Raw genomic sequence first — 24,343 nt, 5'->3', positions numbered from 1 at the left:
CATAAAATGTAGTTTTCTCACTTAGCTTCATGCTAATATCATACATAACCACAATACAATTATCAAAACCAAGAAAATAACATTGGTTTAATACTATTCATTACCCTAAACAGCTTATTAGAAATTTTATCATTTTCCCACCAATGACCTTATTCTTTTGCAGGAATCACATTCAGTATCCCATATTAGAGTTGATGTTTCTCCTTAGTCTTCTGCACTGTTTTTTCCTCATTTTTTCCTTGTCTTTCATGACCTAGACAATTTTTGAATATTGGTCAGTTATTTTATTGAATATCTATCTCTTATGTTTTCTTATGATTGGACTGAGGTTATACATTTTTGACAATGCCACAGAAATGATGATGTGTCCTTAGTACATCGCATCATGGGGTTCATGGTACTGATGTATCTTACTACTGGAGATTTTGACCTTGGTCAGTTGGTTAGGGCGTTGTCTGCTGGGTTTCTATATCCGTCAGTAGCTTCTGAGAGAGGGTAGATAGGAAAAATATTCTTTGAAAATGTCCTCAAAATGAAGTAGTTTGTGAGTTGAATATTTTCACGAATAGTTGAGAGTGTAGTATTCTGATCTAAATCATTTTCCTGTAAGAATTCATTCTCTTGTAGAAGTCATTGCCTTCTAGTTTTTAGTGTTATTGTTCAGAAAACAAATGCATTCAAATTTTTATCCTTTGTATAGAAATCTGTTTCTTCTATGGGTTTTATAGCAAATTCTGTTTGTCCTTTGTGTTCTCACATTTCAGTTGATGTGGATCGGTTTATACTTGGGTGGACCTTTTTCATTTTGAAACTCATCGCCTTCGGTTTTAAGAAATTATCTTGAAGTATATTGTGTATTGATTTCCTCTTCACTGTTTTCTGTCTCTCTGAAACCCCTTATTATTTAGGTTACTAGACATCCTGGACAAGTCCTCATAATTTTTCTTTGGTTTTCTTTCCTGTTTTCCATTTTTTCCCCCTCTACTTTATGAGAAATTTAATTTTATATTCTAACTCTTCTAGTCAGGTTTTCTAAATTTCTTTTGTATTTTAAATTTATAAGAGCCCTTAATCTTCAAGTGTTTATTTTTTCTTGTCCAACACCCTCATTTTACTGATATAGAAGCTATAGCCCTGAGAAATTATGAGGCCTAAGATAATGTGGCTATTCTTTTTAAAAAAAAAAATTTTTTTTAAACCTTTATTTTTGAGACAGAGAGAGACAGAGCACGAATGGGGGAGGGACAGAGAGAGGGAGACACAGAATCTGAAACAGGCTGCAGGCTCTGAGCTGTCAGCACAGAGCCCGACGCGGGGCTCGAACTCATGGACCACGAGATCACGACATGAGCTGAAGTCGGACGCTTAACCGACTGAACCACCCAGGCGCCCCTGTAGCTATTCTTTATAGCTACCTGAACATTTGTTGGGTTAAGTTCTTCTCATTTTAAAATTCTTAACCTCAGGGCGCCTGGGTGGCTCAGTCAATTAAGCGTCCAACTTTAGCTCAGGTTATGATCTCACAGCTCACGGGTTCGAGCCTTGAGTCAGGCTCTGTGCTGACAGCTCAGAGCCTGGAGCCTACTTTGGATTCTGTCTCCCTCTCTCTGCCTCTCTTCCACTCACATGTGCATGCGTTTTCTCTCTCTCTCTCTCTCTCTCTCTCTCTCTCTCTCTCTCTCTCTCAAAAATAAATAAACATTAAGAAAAAATTAAAAAAAAAATCTTAACCTAAATGGCTAATCCTCAGGGAGACCTTCCATGAGCCCATCGGCCATGTTAATTACGTGTGTGTGTGATTCAAGTTTGTACTTTCCCTATGTGACTCCTTTCACACTTGTAAAAACTTGCTCAGGATCTCTTTCCCATTAGACTGTATGCTTATGAAAGCAAGGCTTTTGTCTGTCTTGTTCACTTGTGTCTACAGCACTTTGCAAAGATCCTTACCAGGACCTGAACTAAAAAGTCAATACTAAATATTTGTTGGATGATGATTAGCTCTTAGTGGCAAATTCAAAATATGTATCCTAGTTTACTTAAAGACCTCTAAAGGACTTGGATGCTTTCTTTTTTCATGTCACTTTTTCAGACTTCTGTGATCTACTTTCTTTAGACTTCTGTGATCCTAATAATCAGTTCATTTTATTTTTCATGTATTTCTTTTAAAAAGATAAGGACTAGGTCAATAAATACACTTTTCTTTTTTGATACTAGGTGGTAATTGAAACTCTGTCAGTGGGAGCAACCATGCTATTACCGCCATTACGAGAACGTATGGAGTTACTTCATTCTCTTTTGCCCCAAGGACCTGATAGATGGGAAAGCTTATCTAAAGGACAGGTGAGCCTTTACCCTGTATCTGAGTAAACCAGTAATATCACACACACAAAAATAGAGGGAAATAAAGCTAATCAGTTGCCATGTGTTCATGGAATAATTCTTGATGGGTCTAGTAAATCCTAATATTTAATGTTTTGTGCTGGAAGAGTTTCCAGAATTCTAATGAAGGTGAAGCAAATGATAATTTATTAAATGATTTGGGGCTAGTTATTAAAATTTCAAAATTTGTTACTTATATTGTCAAGCCAGAGACATTTTATAATGTGTTGAGTTGAAATCAAGGTCATGTGCTACTGTTGGTTCCATGCCCAGAATGTTATGTGAAATTGCTTATATAAAAAGTAAAAGATGACTGTGAAAATATATTTGAGGACATAAATGTGCTTATTCTTTCCATTTTTAATATTACATTATTAATATTATGTACATTAAAATAAGTACATTTTGCTCAACCCAAGTAGAACAATCAATTGTAGAGTTGTAGATTTCAGGGAAAAAGTGGTTCTTACTGGCAATATAATCCACCGATGACTCCAGTGAGTATTTTTTACTAGTTTAGATTTCAGTTGATTCATTTGAAATATTAGAATAAATAGTTACATTGATAATTCTGTAGAACAATGTGTAGTATAATTTATCTGGTAACATTTCCTTTTCTTAAAGTGCTAACTAAAATCATTATGCAGAGAATATCATTTTGCTTAGAGTTTGGGTATTATGTATTATTGTAAAAAGGAATAAAATATTATTAGTTACATTTTTTAAATGGTATTAATGGGATAGCTTTTCTTTTTTAAAATTTTTTTAAGTTTTATTTTATTTTTGAATAAGAGAGTATGAGTAGGGAAGGGGCAGGGAGAAAGAGAGGGGATCCCAAGTATGCTCCATACTGCCAGAACAGAACCCGAACAGTGGATCATGACCTGAGCTGAAATCAAGAGTCGGACACTTAACTGACTGAGTCATCTGGGCACCGGCATAGCTTTTCTTTTAAACACATGCTTCCTAAAATATCAGGATATTAAATGGAATTTTTTTTCTTTTTAAATGCATTTTAAACTATTTGTACCTATTTCATGGATGAAAATATTTTTCTTTAGAGAATGCAACTGGATATCATTCTGACAAGTTTACAAGATCATACCCATGTAGCTTCCTTACTTGGCTATAGCTCACCTTCTGATGCTGCTGACCTCTCTTCTGTTTGTACTGGCTATGGAAACCTGTCAGATCAACCTTATGGCACTCAGAGCTGCCATCCAGACACTCATCTGGCTGAAATTTTGATGAAAACTCTCTTAAGAAATTTAGGATTTTATACAGTAAGTTGCTCTTTTTCTTTGTAGTAAAAAAAGAATAAAGCTTGGGGTTTTTTGTTTGTTTTTTGTTTGTTGTTTTTTTGGAGGCGATAGGGATGGCTTCAGGTTAAGGTATTTTGACATTTAAATATGTATGAAATGAATAAAACTCTGGACTTCACTCCCCCAAAGGGGGAAAACATGTGTCAGATCTTCTGAAATACTGTAGAAGCCAAATGACTTGTAATTGAGAATTCCAAAAAGATTTATTTTAGAATTTTACCAATTTTTTCTGATGTCAGTGTACAAGAATAAACAGATAAAAATAGTCAAAAGCATTTTGCAAAAGAAAATAGTGAGGAAGGGAATAATATATACTCCTATAGTTACAATGTGGTTGGTACTTACTAAGAATAGCTGGTCAGTAGAAGACAGTAGATGCTATAGTTTTCCCTGTGTTAGGATGTAGTTAATTCTTAAGTATTTCTTAGATCCATCTCCCCCCGCCCCCCGCCATTTCTGTTGGTTCTGACCCACACTATCATGACCTAATGCTAATACCAGTGTTGTCACTGTTGCTGGTCTCTGCATCTTACTGCTGGAATAACCTAGTTGTATTAAATAACCTCATTGTATTAAATTAAAACCCCTTCAGACACTTCATCATTTGGCTTACACACCACTCCTCTGAGCTTATGGACATGACATGTCTGTCTCCAGCTTCCTCTACTAATCTGTGATTTCTTCAAGGAAGCCTTACCAAATAACCCTATTTAACCATGTAATTATAACTGCATATCCTTAGATCTTAGAGTTACGTGTAGTGTATGACTTAACTTTGAATAGTTCATATATTGTTTCATATTGTCTCCTATGCCCCTGAAGGGTCGGGTCTATATATTCTTCTGTGCAAGTCTTAGTGTTCTATTCTGTCCACATTAAAAGGTGGCTAAGTCAGAGTGACAATTGAGCTTATATAATTTTCTTTCAGATTTAAGAATGTATATTTGATCTGATGTTTGGCTGCACGTGGAATGGGAACAGTGTCATGGTATATCCATTTGTTACTGACAGTACATTTTTTCCAAAGTTGTAAGGGATATTTATGCTGCATTAAAGTAGTGCCTTTCTCTTAAAGTCGACTGGCTGTCACTGTCAAGTGTGAAGCCCATGGGATTCTTAACACCAGAAATATAGTTTGGTGTGCTTGTCCTTTGGAAGAAAACACCCTCCAGTTACTGTGATTTAATAGTTTTGCCTTCAGCTGTAGAAGCTGCTGCCAGGTAATTAGTCATATATCCTTAGGGCAGTTCCTGTATAGCTGTTACATGTACTTTAGGCAAGAATCTACCCTCTTTGACTAGAGATTTCTTAATGCTTTTATTTGTTTTTTTTTTATGTTTATTTATTTATGAGAGAGAGCATGTGGGGGAGGGACAGAGAGAGAGAGAGAGAGGGGGGAAGAGACAGGAGGAGAGAGAGAGACAGAGTCCTTGGCAGTGCATGGAGCCTACTTGGGTCTGTCTGTCTCTCTCTCTCTCTCTCTCTCTCTCTCTCTCTCTCTCTCTCTCTCAAAGTAAAGAACTGTGAGATCATGACCCGAGCTGAAATCAAGAGTTGGATGCTTAACCAACTGAGCCACCCAGGTGTCCTTTATTTGGTATTTTTACAGAGGAAAATACAATCTTGCATTTATATAATTAAACGTGGCACATGCCACAATGATGTGAACGCATTGGACACTACTGAACTGCACATTCAAAAATGGTTAAGATGATAAATTTGATGTTGTATGTATTTTACTATAATTAAAAATAAAATTAACAAGTGAAAATAAATTAAGTAGTGCCTTTCTAATTTCATTAGGGGTGGGGTTGATATGTATGTTATATGGAAATGGAAATAAAATATTAAGTGATTTTGGGCTACAATCCTAAATTATTTGTCCAAATTTGTCATGTTCCCAAGATTTTAAAATGGTGGTGCTTTTCTCTTTGGGCTGCTGTAACAGAATACCGTAGTCATCCATAGACTGGGTGACTTTTAAACAACATATTTATTTCTCACTGTTACAGAGGTGCTGGCAAATTTGATGCGACTAGCTTCTTGGGCCATCTTCTTGCTGTGTCCTCACACAACGGAGCTCTCTGGGGTCTTTTTCATATGGGCACTAATCCCTTCCCAAAGGCCCCATCTCCAAATACCACCACACTGAGGATTGGGTTTCAATGTATGAATTTTGAGGGGACACAAACATTCAGTCTATAGCAGTACTTATTTGGCAGCTTATAATGGTGCTTATATAGCAAGGGCCTTAAAATGTTCTGAGACTCTGTCTTGGATATTGTACACATCGACCATACTTCATGCATAAAGATGTTCATCACATGATTATAAGAAATAAAACTTGGAAACAACTTAAATATCTAAAATGGGTGGTAAATTACGGTATATATGCTCAAGGGAATATTATGACTTTTAAAATTTATATAACCGTGGCTTCTGAAAACAAAATATTTGTGAATCTGCTGGAAAAGAGAAGTCTAAACATAGAATATGCAGTATTGTGAAAAAAATGAAATAGTCACAAAAATCAGGAAAGAAATACACTAAAAAATATTAATAGTGAGTTTTCTTTGGGTGTTGGCTAATTAACTTATTTTTTAAAATACAGTTTTGGTATTTTCTAAATTTTATACAAGAACAGTTATTTATTTATTTATCTATTTATTTATTTATTTTTTAATGTTTATTTTTGAGAGAGAGATGGAGACAGTGTGAGCAGGGGAGGGGCAGAGAGAGGGAGACAGAATCCGAAGCAGGCTCTAGGCTCTGAGCTGTCAGTGCAGAGCCTGATGTGGGGTTTGAACCCATGGACCATGAACCAAAGTCAGACGCTTAACTGACTGAGCCACCCATGCACCTCTACAGGAACAATTTTTAAAAAAATATTTTTAGCTTGAACTAATTTAAAACTTATATACGACTTTCAAGAATCAAAGAATCCCTTCTACCCTTTAGCTAAATTAGCTTCATCTATCTATCTATCTAGCTATCTATCTATCTATTTATCTATCTATCTCTCTATCTTTCTAAATAGTTTGAGAGTAAGTTATAAATGCCCTCCTGGCTATTCTTAAGCACGTAAGCATGTATTTCTTACGAAGGGTATTCTTTTGCATAACAGCAGAACAATTACTGAATTCAGAAAATTTAACATTGATACAGAACTATTATCTAATATACAATCCATATTCAGATTTGTATAAGTGTCGCAATAATGTGTTTATAGCAACCCCTTCTCCCAATCCAGGATCACACTATATTTAGTTGTTATGTCTCTTTAGTCCATTTCTTTTTTTTTCTGCCTACTTTTTCAGTATAGTTGAAATCATTTATTTTTTTATAATCATAACCTAATTTAATTTTGAATAATTGTGTTCAGGTGTTCATTTGTGTCATTTCACAGTATGTGGAAACAAAACTTTTACACAAGAGGTATGGAAAGCAACAGCATTAAGATGTTGAAATATGTTTGTGGATCTTATATGGTTTTCTCAATTTTCAAAGTTTCTTTGGTGAAATGCGCATTACTTTTGTTTAAACAGTAAAACAAATTGAAATTGCTTGACAAATCTTGCTATCTAATAGCTAAGAACAATAGCGCAAAGATTTAAAGATTGATAACGGGAGAAAGGAGACAGTGGCTTCTTAAGTCAATCATTTATGGTAGGACATTACTTTTATTTTTAAGTACTTCGGATTTAATCTTCTTTTATGTATCATCTTAGGATCAAGCATTTGGAGAGCTAGAAAAGAACAGTGATAAATTTCTACTTGGAACATCATCTTCGGAAAACAGTCAGCCTGCTCATCTTCATGAACTCCTGTGTTCACTGCAGAAACAACTGCTGGCATTTTGCCATATCAATAACATTAGTGAGGTATGTGATTGTTTGCCTTTTATGATGATCTCTCAGGGACCTTGAAACTCAGATATTTGGGTAAACTATGATATTTCTGTACCTTGAATGTTTTACAGTAGTAATATAGGAACTTTTCTCCCCTAGAACTCAAGCAGCGTGGCATTGCTTCATAAACACCTTCAGCTCTTGTTGCCTCATGCCACAGATATTTATTCACGTTCGGCAAATTTGCTCAAGGAAAGTCCTTGGAATGGCAGTGTTGGAGAAAAATTAAGAGGTGTGTTTGGTACTAGATTTGACATTTAATTAGTGATTGTAAAGCAAGAATTCTTAGCCTTTCCAAAGACTTAAGGGAGTGAAACCTCTGAATGGAATAGGAATGATCTTGAATCTCCTTCCTATTGAAGATCTTTTTGATTTTGGTTTGGGGGTGATGGTAATAGTGATTGATATGACTGATCTTAAACGATGCTGATTGGCATGAAAGAGCCCTAATTTATTGTTTTTAAATTTTTTAATTTTTTTGAGAAAGAGTGCATGTGAATGAGAGCATGCAAGAGCAAGTGGGGGAGAGGCAGAAGGAAAGGGAGAGAGAAAATCTTAAGCAGGCTCCATGCCCAGCATGGCGGCTGACTTGGGCTTGATCTCAAAACTATGAGATCATGACCTGAACCAAAATCAAGCGTCAGACACTTAACCCACTGAGCCACCTAGGCACCCCCGGAAGAGCCCTAATTTAAAGGCGTTGGATGATACATGCTCAAAAAGATTAATTTTAAATGGCATAAAGTGAATTTTTATTTGCTGTTTCTTTATCTTTCTTCAGCATATGCCAAGTGTTTCACTTTCCTCCTGGCAATGCTTTCTTTTTTCTTGGTTTCTGTGTAGTCACAGTCATCTTTTTACTCTGTCCCTCTGTTTGCTTTTTTCCACTTGGTTCCTGTAAGTTCCTCTCTCTTGGACATGCCCTTTAATGTTTAAGACTCTCTGAATTTTGCCTTCAACCCTCTTTTCTCCCTAACTGATCTTATCTGGTCCCATTTTCTTTGACTATATGTTGATTCCTGTATCTGCATCTGGCTGAGAATTCCTTTTTCACACTATTAAAGCCTTTTGTAGTTATCTACTGGGTGTCTCTTCTTGGTTGTCTCAAAGGCAACTAAAATTCAGTATGTCTCTTCAAAACCACCTTATTTTGGGGCGCCTGGGTGGCGCAGTCGGTTAAGCGTCCGACTTCAGCCAGGTCACGATCTCGCGGTCCGTGAGTTCGAGCCCCGCGTCGGGCTCTGGGCTGATGGCTCAGAGCCTGGAGCCTGTTTCCGATTCTGTGTCTCCCTCTCTCTCTGCCCCTCCCCCGTTCATGCTCTGTCTCTCTCTGTCCCAAAAATAAATAAACGTTGAAAAAAAAAAATTAAAAAAAAAAAAAAAAAAAAAAAAAACACCTTATTTCTGAATTTCCCCAACTGAAAAAAGAAAGAAAGAAACTAAAACCATTGTTTTCTGGACACCTCCATTTTGTTGTTCCATAGGTATTTAAAATTCGTTCAAACAGAGCTCATCTCTGAAGATCCTCCCTGCCCCCAAATACGATGAAATATTGAAATAAAATTAATTTAAAACCAATACAGATGAAAAGACAGATGCTTTGAAGTGACCTTGATTTTTTTAAGAAAAGTAAATTCGTTTTAAAAAACATAGAGGGGCACCTGGGTGGCTCAGTCGGTTGAGCATCTCCAACTCTTAATTTTGGCTTAGGTCATGATCCCAGGGTTGTGGGATCGAGCCCCGCATCGGGTTCTGCACTGCTTAAGATTCTGTCTCACTCTCTCTTCCCCTCCCCCACTCTTGCACAAGCCCTCTCTCTTTCTCTCTCTCAAAACATAACATAAATAAAATAAAAAACAAAACACACAGAATGTAAGTATCATGAGGGTAGGAGTTTTTAGTTCTTTGTTCACGGCTGTCTCCTTTTCACCTAGAACAGTGCCTTGTGTGTTGTAGTCAATGAATATTTCTTGAGTAAATCTGAAAATGAAGATAAACTTGTGAATGAGAAATTCATAATGCATTTTAAGGGAAGCAGCTTTAATCTTTTGAATGTGTTGGCACAAGGATATGTGTGTTTTCCCACAAAGTTTCTGCTGGTGGTACTTTCTGGAAGTGAGTAAATACTAATACCACATCAGCTGCCACATAGATGTTTGACAAAGAGTTACTGAATTAGTGTGCTCTAGTTTTAAGCTAAAATAGTATTTCTTAGGTTTTTTCTCTTTAAAGTTTGTTTGAAACAGTTGATCCATGTTGAATTTCTTACCTTTCATAGATGTGATATACGTCTCAGCTGCAGGGAGTATGCTCTGCCAGATTGTTAACTCCCTACTGTTACTCCCTGTGTCGGTGGCACGGCCTCTCTTGAGTTACCTCCTCGACTTGCTGCCACCTCTTGATTGCCTTAACAGACTCCTGCCAGCTGCCGCTCTTTTAGAAGACCAAGAGTTACAGTGGCCTCTTCATGGTAAGTAAGGAGAGTAAAACAAATAATGCTTTTGAGAAAAGTTCTTCTTCTTGCACGCATCAGGTAAATCATATCTGTCACTTGGGTGTTTTATGTAATCCAAGGGTAAGGTTGTTATGGTGTAGGAACTTGCAGTCTAAAGGGCAGCTAAAATGGGACAACTTAAGAAAGGTGCTCATATGTAACAGTGCATAAATAGGGTCTTTACATGGTCATCAGGTTTCAATAGTACATTTCATTGATTCTGAGACACGTTTTTTTCAAATTTTGACATGGTTGAAATTAGGACATATTTTACATCGGATAATAAGAAAGCATTCTTTCATAGTTCAGTCAGCAGCATGATGACACATTTGAAAATCAATGGATTGATTTGACTAGAAAATTTTATTTCTTAAATGAAGAGAATCTTTAGTTTTAAATCTCTTTGACAGTAAAATATTTTATATTTTGGTTGGATATATAGATAACTGAATGTAAAAAATGAGTATCTTTATTGTGCGTGGGCTTTTTTTTAAGGCACTTGATAGAATATATATATACGTGTATATACATACGTACATACATATACATACATACATATACATATATACATACATATATATACGTATACGTATGTATATTTATACGTGTACGTATACGTATATATATTTATACGTGTGTGTATATGTACGTATATATATCCATATATAGTGTGTGTGCATGCCTATGTATATATACACATATATACATACAGCATTCTGATTTTAGGCATGGCACGTGAATTCACTCCAATTTATAAAATATTGATGATCTCATTCAGTTGTATATAGCTTAAAGTACCATGTCTAGAAAACATTAACGCCATTTTTCCATTAAAGTCTATCATAAGGTCATCGGGGCGCCTGGGTGGCTCAGTCGGTTAAGCGTCCGACTTTGGCTCAGGTCACGATCTCGCGGTCTGCGAGTTTGAGCCCCGCGTCCAGCTCTGGGCTGATGGCTCAGAGCCTGGAGCCTGCTTCCGATTCTGTGTTTCCCTCTCTCTGCCCCTCCCCCGTTCCTGCTGTGTCTCTCTCTGTCTCAAAAATAAATAAACATTAAAAAAAAAGTTAAAAAAAAAAAAGTCTATCATAAGGTCATCAAAGGAGTTTGATTATTGAAGTCTTAAAAACCTTTCAAGTTTAAGTGAGGCCACATGTTTTATTAGAAAGAATCCTGGACTAAGGCATAAAACTAGTGACTTGGTTGTATGATCTTGGGCAAGTTGCTTATAATTTCTTAAACCTTGGTTTCTTCTGGAAGGATTGGGATTGGACAAGATGACACTGAGGGCCTGTCTTACTTTAGCATTGTACGGTTCTGTACCAACTAGAGTTAGGTGAAGTTGAGTATCAAGGTTACAACTGTAGCACAGTGTTGATTAGGCTTTATATGGAACTATTCCAGGTTTACTCTTGTTTTCCTAAAGTATATCAGAACTTTTTAAGATTCATCTGTTTGTATTAGGTGAGTTAGGTATCATTTATTTAAAATTTTTTTTTTTTTTCAACGTTTATTTTTTTGGGACAGAGAGAGACAGAGCATGAATGGGGGAGGGGCAGAGAGAGAGGGAGACACAGAATCGGAAACAGGCTCCAGGCTCTGAGCCATCAGCCCAGAGCCTGACGCGGGGCTCGAACTCACGGACCGCGAGATCATGACCTGGCTGAAGTCGGATGCTTAACCGACTGTGCCACCCAGGCGCCCCGGTATCATTTATTTTAGATTTCTGCATCTGTATTCTCATAACTGATATTTTTCTATGATTTCCCATTCTTTGTGTCATTTACTACCACAGTTATACTAATCGCATAGCATCTGTTTGGAGTCTTCCCTTTTTTCTCTTTTCTCTGAGATAACTCGTATAAAATAGAGGTTCTCTCTTTTTGAAGCTTTAGAAGACTTTATCTATAAAACTACCTGGCTCTGGCATATGGATAGACTTTGACTATTAATTTTCTTTCCTTAGTGGTTATTGTTGTCATCTAGCTTTTTGTTTCTTCTAAAATTGGGAGTTGATATTTTTCTGGAAAATATAATTTTGTTGTGTTTCAGATTTATTGGCTTAAAATTGTTCATAATACTCATTAATGGCTTCTTTCTTGCTTTCTTTGTTTGTTTCTTTATTATTCCCCACATTTAGATATATTGTGGCTTTGGCAAATAATCTGCTAAATAATGCCAAATAACAAATTTACAGTAGTGGGAATTAATGGTTTCTTTAAAGTATTTTAAATTTATTTTGAGAGAGAGAGAGAGAGAGAGAGAGAGAGAGAGAGAGACCAAGTGGGGGAGGGGTAGAGAGAGGGGAACAGAATCCCAATCAGGCTCTGCACTGTCAGCGCAGAGCCTGATGCAGGGCTCAAACTCAAATTTGTGAGATCATGACCTGAGCCAAAGTTAAGAGTCGGACACTTAACTGACCAAGCCACACATGTGCCCCACTCATTGATGGTTTTTAAAAAATCTCTATTGTGTCTGTGGTTACATCCTATTTTTTATTTCTAATTTTTAAATTTATGCCATCTTTTATTTCTGGATTATGTTAGAGGTTTGTCCATTTTATCAGTCTTTTCAAATAACAAGCTTTTGGATTTGTTGATCTTCTTTGTTTTTCTTCAAGGATTTCATTGACATCTGTTCTTAATGGCTAAGTGTAGTTTTTCTTTTTTAAGTGAATAGCTTTTAAAAACAGATGATAGTAAGGAAGCATGGGTGTGGATTTCAGTACCAGACAGTTCTCAATTCGGGCCTTTAAAACTTAGGAGTTTCTCCCTCCTTCTCCCTCTTCCCTTTCCCTGCTTGTGTGCATACACTCACTCTCTCTCTCTCTCTCTCTCTCTCTCTCAAAAAAAAAAAATTTAATAATAAGTCATTTTACTAAAACAACTCTTGTATCGATTTTGGAGGGATGAGCTGCCTCAGGTACTCACTGTTATGGTGAAATTTGATATGGATCATTAAAAGTAGGAAAACAATCCCTTGGGATATTTTTGTCTTATACTGTTTTAATATTTATCTTAAAATTAGTAACTTTACAAAGGAAGTTTTTATTTGATGGCAAACTTATTAGAATATATTTAAATTAGCCTAGTGAAGAGAATAAATACAGAAAGTGTTATAATTTATATTTTCAATGTAAAATTAATTTGCTTCAATATCTTACTGCAGTGCAATAGAAATGAGAAAGATTGAGACTCTTGAATACCAGATAAGACACAGTTATTAATGATTTTGTCTTCAGGAGGACCAGAACTGATTGATCCTGCCGGCATGCCGTTACCTCAGCCAGCTCAGTCCTGGGTGTGGCTTGTGGATCTGGAAAGAACGATTGCTCTCCTTATTGGGCGGTGTCTTGGTGGTATGCTTCAGGGCTCCCCTGTGTCTCCAGAGGAACAGGACACCGCATATTGGATGAAAACACCACTTTTTAGTGATGGTGTAGAAATGGACACCCCTCAGTTAGGTAATGTGCTTCTCTATAACGTTTAAAATACATGCTTGTGTTTGTACCTCCATTGGAGCTTTCTCTTATTCTGGGTTTGCTGAATAAAGAACTGATAGCAAACAAATGAAACATTCGCTGGGTGGGGGATCTGAGATTTGTAATTTGGAGCCTTCAGAAAAAGTAAAATCCTGCAGCATTGTATAGTGAAAGCCTCCAAACTAGGACAATGTAGGTCTGGTTCCACTCTGTTATTACTTATCACTCATTTTGAGCAAAGTCATTTAATTCATAAAAATGGGAAAATGCTTTGATTATTGTGTTCTGGGGGTTGGAGGTTATGAAACTGTTTCATAGAATGTAAAGCTCTGTAAAGTTTCCATGACTCAGTTTTCAAACACCTCCCAGATGTGAGTGGCAGTCCCTTCTCTCCACCTCCCCCCAACTGCAACCTGTCTACTTTGATGCTGATGCTACTTGTGTAATTCCTCATTTTTTCCTCCCCATTTATGGACCTTTTGGGGTTTCTGTTTCCTGCCTCATCTCCCATTTGTGTACTTTGCTGGTAGGGTAGCTCTCAGACTATCAGAACATGATGACCTCTCCAGTTCCTGAACAGATGATCTAGTTGTTTTATTTAGGATTGATCCTTTAGTCTCTCTGGGTCTCTAACTTTGATCCATAAAAGGAGTTGATTAGACAGCTTATGTGGTCTTACTGACCTCAAATTCATTATTCCTCTGATGAGAGAAAGAGACTCAGTGCCCAAGAAGGAAAGTCTAAGAGAAATCTCCATCTAAGAGGATCTCAACCGAGAGGGAAAACAATAGATAGAAATCAAGTCAAAATTCCCATATTCTGCTTTGGATTTTGGAGGGTTGGGGAGTGGGATTGAGAAGAGCAGTTTAAGATTTTCTCCCTTTTCCAAATAGAGTATCTATTCATCATATCAATTATGAACCAGATAGTGATTCTAGCCATGGCTGATGCTGCTAGACTGGCACTTAGGATACAGTTGTACCAAGAAAAGTAAAATCATGGTTTTTCAGGGAATGTTTAACATTGTAAATGTGTTTCCAGTGCTGTTAGTGTTTAGTTCTATGGTAGTTGCAAATGTCCTCCTGAGGACAAAAATATCTTTATCTCTACCTTCCTCATATTTCTGTTACATTTACTTTAGTCAGTTGGTTACATTTTATGTTTAAATACTTGCAGGGATGACTGAGTGGCTCACTCAGTTAAGCATCTGACTTTGGCTCAGGTCGTGATCTCACAGTTGGTGAACTCAAGGCCTGCATTGAGCTCTACGTTGACAGTGCGGAGCCTACTTGGGATTCATTCATTCTCTCTCTCTCTCTCTCTCTCTCTCTCTCTCTCTCTCTCTCTCTCTCTGCCCCTCCCCCACTCACACTTTCTCTCTAAATACACTTTAAAAAAAATACTTCCATGTATTAGGAAAAGGTTACTGTCCTTTGTAAAATTGTAAATATATGGTAATTCAGTTCTATTGTGGGTTACATTGACTTTTGGTATTAGTCCCAAACCTGTCATTTTAGCTATTTTTTTAAATGGGAAATGAATTCTGAATGCCAAAATGTCTCATTAAAAGGTTAGGAACCACTTGAACAAATGTAAATATCAGTAGAGAAATTGTTCATGGTATCTTTGCTCTCTCTTGAATGGTACTTAACTGATTATTTTCCCTTAATTCTAGAAAAAAAGATTAAGTTATTGTCTAGTCCCTTTCCCTGTGTTCCCATATTTCTCAGTGAGGATATCCTTCCATTTTGAACAAAAGAGTTCTACAGGACCTGCACATGTAGGACATTTAGCCTCCCTGACCCCTGCCTACCAAAATGCCACAACTCCTCCCTGGATGTTGTGGTCACACATCCTTCTGGCTGTGATTAGAAGGTGATACTACCTCCCAGTGAGAAATGTTAAAGGACTTTACCTTTGTAGCATCTACTTAAAATGGTTTGAAAGGTATTATTTCATATGGATTAAATAAAAGTGCTGAGATTTTATTTGTAGCACCATAATTATTCAGGTTTAAAATTGATAATTTGAATAATTCTTTTTAGATAAATGTATGAGTTGCCTGCTAGAAGTAGCTCTTTCGGGAAATGAAGAACAGAAGCCTTTTGATTATAAACTGCGGCCTGAAATTGCTGTCTATGTAGACTTGGCATTGGGTTGTTCAAAAGAGCCTGCTCGAAGTCTTTGGATAAGCATGCAGGATTATGCTGTTAGTAAAGGTAAGATGAAGGGGATGAAGTTGGTAAATATGGAGATAGCTTGTGATACTAAAATATTTGTGATATGTATCAATAGAAAATCACAGGAATCACCTTATTTTTTATAGAAAAAAGTATTTTACAAATAACATTAAACATAAGTTTCTTTTTCTTCTTTGTGGAAAATATTCTAGGCATGCAATTTAGCAAACCTACTATGGGGAAATTGAGATTTACATAAAAGATAAATGCAGAGGCAAACATTTTACTGCAGGATCCCTGCAGTGTAAATAGACCTAGTTTAAGAGCCTGTTAATGAATCTCTTCCCTTTGTAAGCCCTAGGGTAAGAACTAAAAAGCTGTATATGTAGAAGTCGAAGCCTGGTCATTTTCCTTCCCTGTAAAACATTTGCCCACTACAGAGTGCTAGTGAAGATACCGATTTGAAATAAGATGGACTATTGAGTACAGTAGTAAAGTGCCATGCAAGTATGTAGTGTTACTTCAATTTCTAATGTTATTTGATAAATAAAATTAACCTTATATACAAGTTTTAAAAAGGCATACCTGATTTCTTTTTAGTTCCCATGCTTTCCTTTTTATTTTTTATTTTTTTATTTTTATTTTTTTTTTAAATTTTTTTTTAACGTTTATTTATTTTTGAGACAGAGAGAGACAGAGCATGAGCGGGGGAGGGTCAGAGAGAGGGAGACACGGAATCTGAAACAGGCTCCAGGCTCTGAGCGGTCAGCACAGAGCCCGACGCGGGGCTCGAACTCACGGAGTGTGAGATCGTGACCTGAGCCGAAGTCGGCCGCTTAACCGACTGAGCCACCCAAGCGCCCCTCTTTTTAATAATGACCTTGATTGTTCAGAATCCCATATCCATAAGTTGTCTTTCTCTGGGTGTTTTTTCTTATCATATATTTAGTTTCCCCCTATTCTTTGAATTGTCTTCCTTCTGTGATAAAAATGGTAAAAGTAAATACATTTTTTTACCTTTTATTGTCTTTCATTTTGTGTAATAAACATGAAATGAGGTGCATATTGTTTACATCTTTAAAACACCATTAGATATGATACCTTTGAAAGTTTAATTTCATCCAGTTTATTCATTTTATTTATTCATTCTGTATTGTGTTGACTCCAAGCAGAAGTGGAAAAGTATGGTAATGGAGGAGGAAAAAAATTTACTTTCTAAGTTGTGTTTTCTGATATTCTCTCATATTTGCATTATTTGCTTGGAATGTTCAGTTAGGGTTTTGTTTTTTTTTATCATGTCACTTGTTAATTGCAGTTAGGAATTTTTTTTTTTTTTAACGTTTATTATTGAGAGACAGAGAGAGACAGAGCGTGAGCAGGGGAGGGGCAGAGAGAGAGAGGGAGACACAGAATCGGAAGCAGGCTCCAGGCTCTGAGCTGTCAGCACAGAGCCTGACGCGGGGCTTGAACTCACAAACCGCGAGATCATGACCTGGGCTGAAGTCAGACGCTCAACCAGCTGAGCCACCCAGGCACCCCTGCAGCTAGAACAAGATATAAACATAAGATGAATAAAAACTCATTGTATGGCTCCCTTTGTGGAATTGCTTGTACACTGTAGCTTAGACTTTATACCTGAATAGTGGAAGTGTTCTGTAGTGTTTGATATGAAATGACCATAACTTTAATGAAGAAAAGAACCCATTACTTTACAAATTGTTATAGGAGGATAATCTCTTGCTAAATTGGAAACACAGCAGAGGGTCTATAGTTTTCATTTTAAGTTGAGCATTAGAGTCCTTGATATGGGTCATTGTTTGATTTTAAGTCATAGCAGCTGTCAGAATAGCAAGCATTCCCTTGGAACAGATGATTTCTCAAGAACTTAATGTGGAAAATTTTTTATGTAATACAGTCTATCGTTTAAGATTTGCTGTGGCCTATAAGATTTTTTTAAAATCATGCATGTTTATATTGTCAGGGTTTTGTTTCTTTTTTTTTTTTACCTGTAAAATAGGTAAGTCTGAACTTAGTTTTTACCTAAGCCTACAGAAATGACTGGAAAACCAAGATATAAAATTTTATCTCTTGAGATAGGAGTTTTAAGAAGGGATTAAGAACAAATAATGTTGACTTGGGGCTTGATATTTTCCATGGGTGTTTTTTGTTTGTTTTTATTTTTAAGTAGCTTGGTAAATCTGTCAAATTAAAAGTCTAGTGGACAGTAAACCTCCCACCCCTATTTGGAATCTACTGCATGTACTACATTTTTAAAGTACAGCATTAGTATGCTAACATGGAATTAAAGAAAGCACCTGCCTAGTTCTCATCATCTGATGCTGTGATTTTGGTTTTCTGTTGCACGTACTCATCTGTGTCCATTGTTGTTTTGTTTCTTACCCACTTCATTTCATTTCATTTTTGTATTCACAGTATCTACTTAATGGCTTCAAATACCACATATATTCACACTTGACTAGTTTACACAATATCTCTACTAGGATGCTTAATAGACAGTATTCAAAACCATACTCCTGATTCCAGCTCCTTATTTCCCCAAAGCGTTCTTCCTGTGGTCTGGCTGTCTGAGTAAATCAGCCACAGTCTAAGTACATTTCTAGTCAACTTTGACTTCTCGTATTCGCACATCTGATCCATCAACAAATCCTGTCAACTCTGCCTTCAAAACGCTTTTGGAATCTGACCGCTTCTTCCTACCTCCACTGCTACTGCTCTGGTCTGAGTCACCATCATTCCTCACTTGAGTTACTGCAGTACTGCTGTTGCAGTCCATATCTGGTTCACCACTCAGCAGCTATAGTTGGCCTTTTAAAACACAAATCAGATCATATTGTATTTCCACTCAAAGCCTTCTAATGGTGCTTCCTGTTTCCCTTATAGTAAAATCTAAAGGACTTGCAGTGGCCTGCAGGCCCTGTGTGATCTAGTCTCCAGCCGACTTTCTAATGTCTCCTACAACTTATGTGTGCACACTTTGTTCTGGCCACACTGGCCTCCTTGAACCCACCTCAGGGCCTCTACACTAGTTTTTTTCTGAGGAGACACTATTTCTCTGTGGTACCTTTCCCGATTTTGTCTACATCTCTACTCACCTGTACCTTATCAGAGATCTTTGCAAACTAGCCTGTATGAAATAGTATGGTACTCCCTGTTCTCTTTGCCCTGCTTTATTTTTCTCCATAGCACTTTTCCTGTCATATTAATGTTTATATTTATTGGTGTCTCCCACCCCCCAACTAGAATATAAATTCTGCGAGATCAGGGACTTAGTTTTGTTGACTGCTATATCCCTAGCACACAGAACAGTATATAGGACCTAGTAGGTGCATTTGTTAACGTTTAGGAAATGATAACATTCACCTGTTGGATTACTAAAGCTATTAAAATTATCTCTGGACTGTTTTCTGAGCCCTTTTAAATGTTAATGAATCATTTTTGTTTTCAGATTGGGACAGTGCAACTTTAAGTAACGAGTCACTCTTGGACACTGTGTCTAGATTTGTTCTTGCAGCCCTTCTGAAACATACAAATTTACTTAGCCAAGCATGTGGAGAAAGCCGGCAAGTAACTTAAAACTATCCTCAGACAAATATTTGCTCTCATGATGTTAGAAATTAGGTAACTTTTCTATTTTGGTTCTTTATTTAGATATCAGCCTGGTAAAAGCTTGTCAGAAGTGTACCGTTGTGTGTACAAAGTTCGAAGTCGTTTACTTGCTTGCAAGAACCTTGAACTTATTCAGACCAGGTCATCATCACGAGACAGATGGGTAAAGTTGGAAATCAGTCAATTTCTGTTTTTCTGCAAGCTATGAGAGATAGCTTCTTATTGGTTTATGTGAGGGGAAAAAATGTGCCTTGATCATTGCAGATATTCAATAAATACCGAGTACATACTTCTTTTTATAGTGAAGAAATTGGATGAGTAAAAAATTTGGGGTTTATTTAACACCACATTTATCAAGTGATATGGCTGCTAAGAAAGTTTGTATATTCATAGGCTGTATAAGTAAGAATAAATTGAGTTGTCCAAACCATATGAAATATTATTCCTTTATTTTGTGCTGATCAGACCACATTTGAATTATCCTTTTAATTTGGGGTGCCATAATTTATGAGGGACATTAACAAAAGCTACCTTGGATTGGTGAAAGGTCTGAAAGTCATCTTATATAAAAACTGAAAGTGTCAAAAACATTTAGCCTAGGGAAATGAAAACAGAAGAGAGTCACATGATAGCTGCCTTAACAATACTTAAAAAGCTTCCATGTAAAAGAGGAAGTAAGGGTGTTTCTTTTTCTAGAGGGCATAGGCAGCACCAAAAGGTAACAACTGAATGGAAAATCACTGTTAGCTGAACATAAGGAAGAAAGCCTTATCATGATTAGAATTGTCCACCACTGGTGGTAAAGATTGAAACCTTTTCTTAAAGATTACTCCAGAAGTTATTCTTGCAGAAAAATAGGCAATTTTTAAAGTGCTGGGTGATCCTGATAACATGATCCTATAAATTATAAGCCTGGATAGTACATCAGCTTCAGAAATGCTTACTTTGAAACTTTATACATTAGATGATTTGCACCCTATTATTGAGGTCTTAGATTTTAAAAACCAAACTCTGTCTCTGCATTTGTATTATAGAATTCTTTTGGCATGCACTGATTTAACATTTGTGAATCTAACTATTAGTGACCTTGAAAGTCCAGGAAATGTATTAATATGCTGTTTTGTTGAGGCTCAGATTTGAAACTTACATATTATGGGGATAAATGACTTTTTAATGTATTATATGAGTCTGACTGACTGCTCAGTATCCCCATCTCTGTGAAATTCTTGAATTATTTACTGGCTAACAATCACAAAATAACTTTTATTATGCATCTGAGAAGATCATTAAATTTTTTCACTTGTACTTTATACTAAAGTCTGTGGGAGAAATGTTGCATACTGTTATGGCATTTGTGACACTCTTAACTTTTGTTGTAAGGACTCTGTCCTCTAGATGACTGCTAGTTAGCTTAACCACTGGGAAATAAAATTAACATTGTTCTTATCAGATTTCTAATTTGTGGTTTCTTCAGGGGAAAGTAAAGAAATTTAAAAAAATTAAAAACAGTACTGTTTAGAAATTGAAATTTGCTAAGAGTAGAGCATAGGTGTCACTCTCTGAAAAAAGTCTGGAAAATACAATTTTAAATTAGAATTATTAAACATTTATACAGAGTAGTAATAGCATACACAGCTTGAAGGAGACTGAATGGTATATAAATTCATGTTCTTAAATTACCTTTTATGCTTGGTTTTATACTCAGCTCATTTTAAGTTGCAGTTCTGTAGGAGTTTATTGCTGAGTAGCAGTATAAATTCAAATCCACTTAATAGCATGACATTCTAATCAAAATACTGAGGGAAAGAGCATATAGGTGTCTCTGTACATATTTTGTGTACATACATTGTTTCTGATCTTTTCAGATTTATTCAATGTATCTTTTGGATTTTGGTAGTAAAATTCATGTGTTGTTGGTTTTAGCAATATTTTCCATGATCAAAAAGTCAAAGTTTTGATGAAGTTTTTCAGAGTTTTGAAAACTATATTCAGTGTAGCTTTGATGGTTTCTTTCAGATCTCGGAAAACCAGGACTCTGCAGATGTTGATCCTCAGGAGCATTCGTTTACCCGGACCATTGATGAAGAAGCTGAAATGGAAGAACAGGCTGAGCGAGACCGGGAAGAGGGGCATCCCGAGCCAGAGGATGAAGAAGAAGAACGGGAACATGAAGTGATGACAGCTGGCAGTGAGTACACCCTTCTTAATTAACAGATCCACATCATGGCATTCTGAATGGTAGGGGAACTGACTGGAGAAGAGAAGGGCAAACATTTCTCTGTAGTTTTTCTGTAAGGATCTGATATTCTCCTGGTGATCTGAATTTACATTAGCTAATGTTTCAGCTCTTAAAAACTGTGCTAGTTCCATTTTGAAGCTATTGGATTGCATGTTTGGGGCTGAAAAGCTCTGAAAGCAGGCTTTTAGAACCAGTAACTGTTCCACTGAGTCTTATGCATGCAATAATGCCCATGAGTGATTGGGTAAGGTCATACAGAGTTTGTTTTGGAGGGTACCAGTTTGTCCATTGGCCTGGCCCCTCTGTGTGGTGAGGAAGAGAGCCTCTTCCAGCACTTACTAGGAGAGCCTAGTTACTTTTTATATGTCACACTTTTAAAATTATAAATTTCACCCACTGACTACACTGCCATTGTCAGTAGAGAGCAAGAGTATGCATGAGAATTCTGTTGGCTGGGTGATTATAACACTTTCCATACTTGTATATTTCAAGGCTACAATAGAAAACTATTGTAATCATTTAGATGTTTAAAAGGAAATACCAAAGCTTTTAAACATGTGTTAGTATCTTTTGAGTGATTTGGCTATTTCAAGTTAAAATGTATATTCACTTTATAGACTGAAACATTATGGCTAGCTATGCATTTGGTGTTGGGATTATCTCTGTGTATTAATCAATTTGACATTTTATTATCAATTTATTTGTGTTTTGCATACTTGTAAAAATGATATATGGAGGTGGCTCAAAACCAGAAACTACTTAAAAAAACGAGGAGAAAAGGGATTGGAGATAGGGAGGGAGAATAATTATATTTTAAAAACCTAGGCTGAAGGGACTTTTGCAGTTGAACTTAAAACTTAGTTTAAAAATTCTGGAAAACAAAGGCCAAAGGGGAAAACATGGTAACAAACTGTAACCTTCAATTATAGTAAAAGAAAGCATAATAGTCACTGGGGAGTAAGAATTTTAAATCAGCTATGGTTTTTGAGCACCTGTGTTACATGCTGGGCATTGGGTCATATGCTTCACATAGATGGATAATCCTTACAATAGTCTAATGGGATACATTCTGGTATTTATCTTAAAGATGGGCAAACTGAGATTTAAGGAGGCAAAATTTATGCCTAGGGCCAGATTAGTAGCAGCTGGAAATCGAATGAGATCTGCCCAAAGTTCCAGTGACCCTTCTCTTAATTACTTTAACTGATTTCAAGCTTTGTACTGAGTTTGTTGCTTTGGTTTTTACAGAAATGAGACTTCAAACAGCATAATGAAAATATTATGTAATAATTCTATAAAATACACATATGAAAGCCATTTTTAAAGTTTATACTTCTGTATGAACAGATGAATCTAGTATTTATCCAAATTTTCTGCTTGGGTGCCCCATAAAGAATACTGTCTTCACTCCAAATTTGAACAAAAAATTATTTTCCTGTTGTGAAGTATCTGCCACTGCATCAGAACCTTACTAAACTCACTGTTTTTTTACACTTGTGAATTGGGAAGGGCTGGTATTAGATGGACATTCTTGGTGATGCCACTTGATTTTCTGAAGCAGTCTTGGCTGTATATTATTATCATATTCAGTTTCAGCAAAGACCTTTAGTGGTTTTACTTTTTTAATGTGTTTGAGATACAGCAGAGTATAGATGTCAGGAATTACATAGACTTTAGAGAGGGAGGGGGGCTATTCTTAACTCATGCAACTTAAATTTTGTTTCTTTTGTAACCTGACATTTTTCATACAAAGGTCATAAACATTTCAGAAATAGTTATTTTAATCTAACTCAGTCATTTTGAAACTTCAGCAGAGCTCAAAATCAGCTGGATGGCTTGTTAAAACACATATTGCTGGCCCCATGCCTAGAATTTCTGATTCAGAAGGTCTGGGATTGGCCTGATAATTTGCATCTGTTACAAGTTCCCAGAAAATGTTGATGCCCTGGTCTGGGGCCACTTGGAAAGCATTGATCTAACTCATGAGGAAGAGTAGAAATAGAATAAACCAAATGTGAATTCTATAACGGCATAATTATTTCCTATTTTAATTTTTGTGAAAAGTTTAATGTTTTACATGTATTTAATATAATCTTAACTTAGTTACTATGCTGTATTTAATGTCTAAAAAATAACTTTTCCCTCTTTCAGTAAGTTTTTGATCCAAACTTTATGACTATTTTTGTTATTTTCTTTGCTCTTCTCTCCCCATGTGTTAAGACCTTGTTTTTGTGTTGCATGTTACAGAAATCTTTCAGTGTTTCCTCTCAGCCCGTGAAGTAGCTCGTAGCCGAGATCGAGATAGAATGAACAGTGGGGCAGGGTCTGGGGCTCGAGCTGATGATCCACCTCCCCAGTCTCAGCAAGAGCGAAGGGTCAGCACAGACCTTCCTGAGGGTCAGGATGTGTACACCGCTGCCTGCAACTCTGTGATCCATCGGTGTGCCCTGTTAATATTAGGAGTAAGTCCTGTGATTGAGGAGCTTCAGAAGCGGAAGGAAGAAGGACAGTTGCAGCAGCCTTCAACAAGTGCCTCTGAAGGGGGTGGACTTATGACCAGGTGGGACTGACTAGAAACTTGAAACATTTGTGACTTTATGCAGTGCAACACTTTGTTCTCGAAGTTATAGTGGTCTTCTGAAATGAACACACATGTGGAGGAGGAAATCCAAATTGACTAGGGTGAAGTAATATATTAATGTATTAAAGTAATGTA

At 36.6% G+C, this 24,343-nt stretch overlaps 1 protein-coding gene across 11 annotated transcripts in view; it reads left to right on the top strand.

The window, feature by feature from the left end:
• Positions 1–24,343, top strand: part of HERC1 (HECT and RLD domain containing E3 ubiquitin protein ligase family member 1) — a 189,982-nt gene that overhangs the window by 71,058 nt on the left and 94,581 nt on the right. For 7 of the 11 annotated variants that reach the window (XM_086710897.1, XM_086710898.1, XM_086710901.1 and 4 more), the window contains exons 13-23: positions 2,215–2,340; positions 3,441–3,662; positions 7,430–7,582; positions 7,709–7,841; positions 9,888–10,079; positions 13,342–13,563; positions 15,627–15,800; positions 19,228–19,342; positions 19,431–19,551; positions 21,405–21,576; positions 23,848–24,187. In XM_086710897.1, coding sequence (XP_086567023.1) covers positions 2,215–2,340; positions 3,441–3,662; positions 7,430–7,582; positions 7,709–7,841; positions 9,888–10,079; positions 13,342–13,563; positions 15,627–15,800; positions 19,228–19,342; positions 19,431–19,551; positions 21,405–21,576; positions 23,848–24,187 — 1,970 coding nt within the window. The remainder of the gene's footprint in view (positions 1–2,214; positions 2,341–3,440; positions 3,663–7,429; positions 7,583–7,708; positions 7,842–9,887; positions 10,080–13,341; positions 13,564–15,626; positions 15,801–19,227; positions 19,343–19,430; positions 19,552–21,404; positions 21,577–23,847; positions 24,188–24,343) is intronic. The other 4 variants (XM_086710902.1, XM_086710905.1, XM_086710906.1 and 1 more) reach the window with 2 other exon arrangements.

This window comes from Puma concolor, chromosome B3 (assembly GCF_028749965.1).
Source record: "Puma concolor isolate L17-30 chromosome B3, mPumCon1.1.hap2, whole genome shotgun sequence".
Taxonomy (NCBI): domain Eukaryota; kingdom Metazoa; phylum Chordata; class Mammalia; order Carnivora; family Felidae; genus Puma; species Puma concolor.
This window is presented reverse-complemented; position numbering and strand designations above follow the sequence as displayed.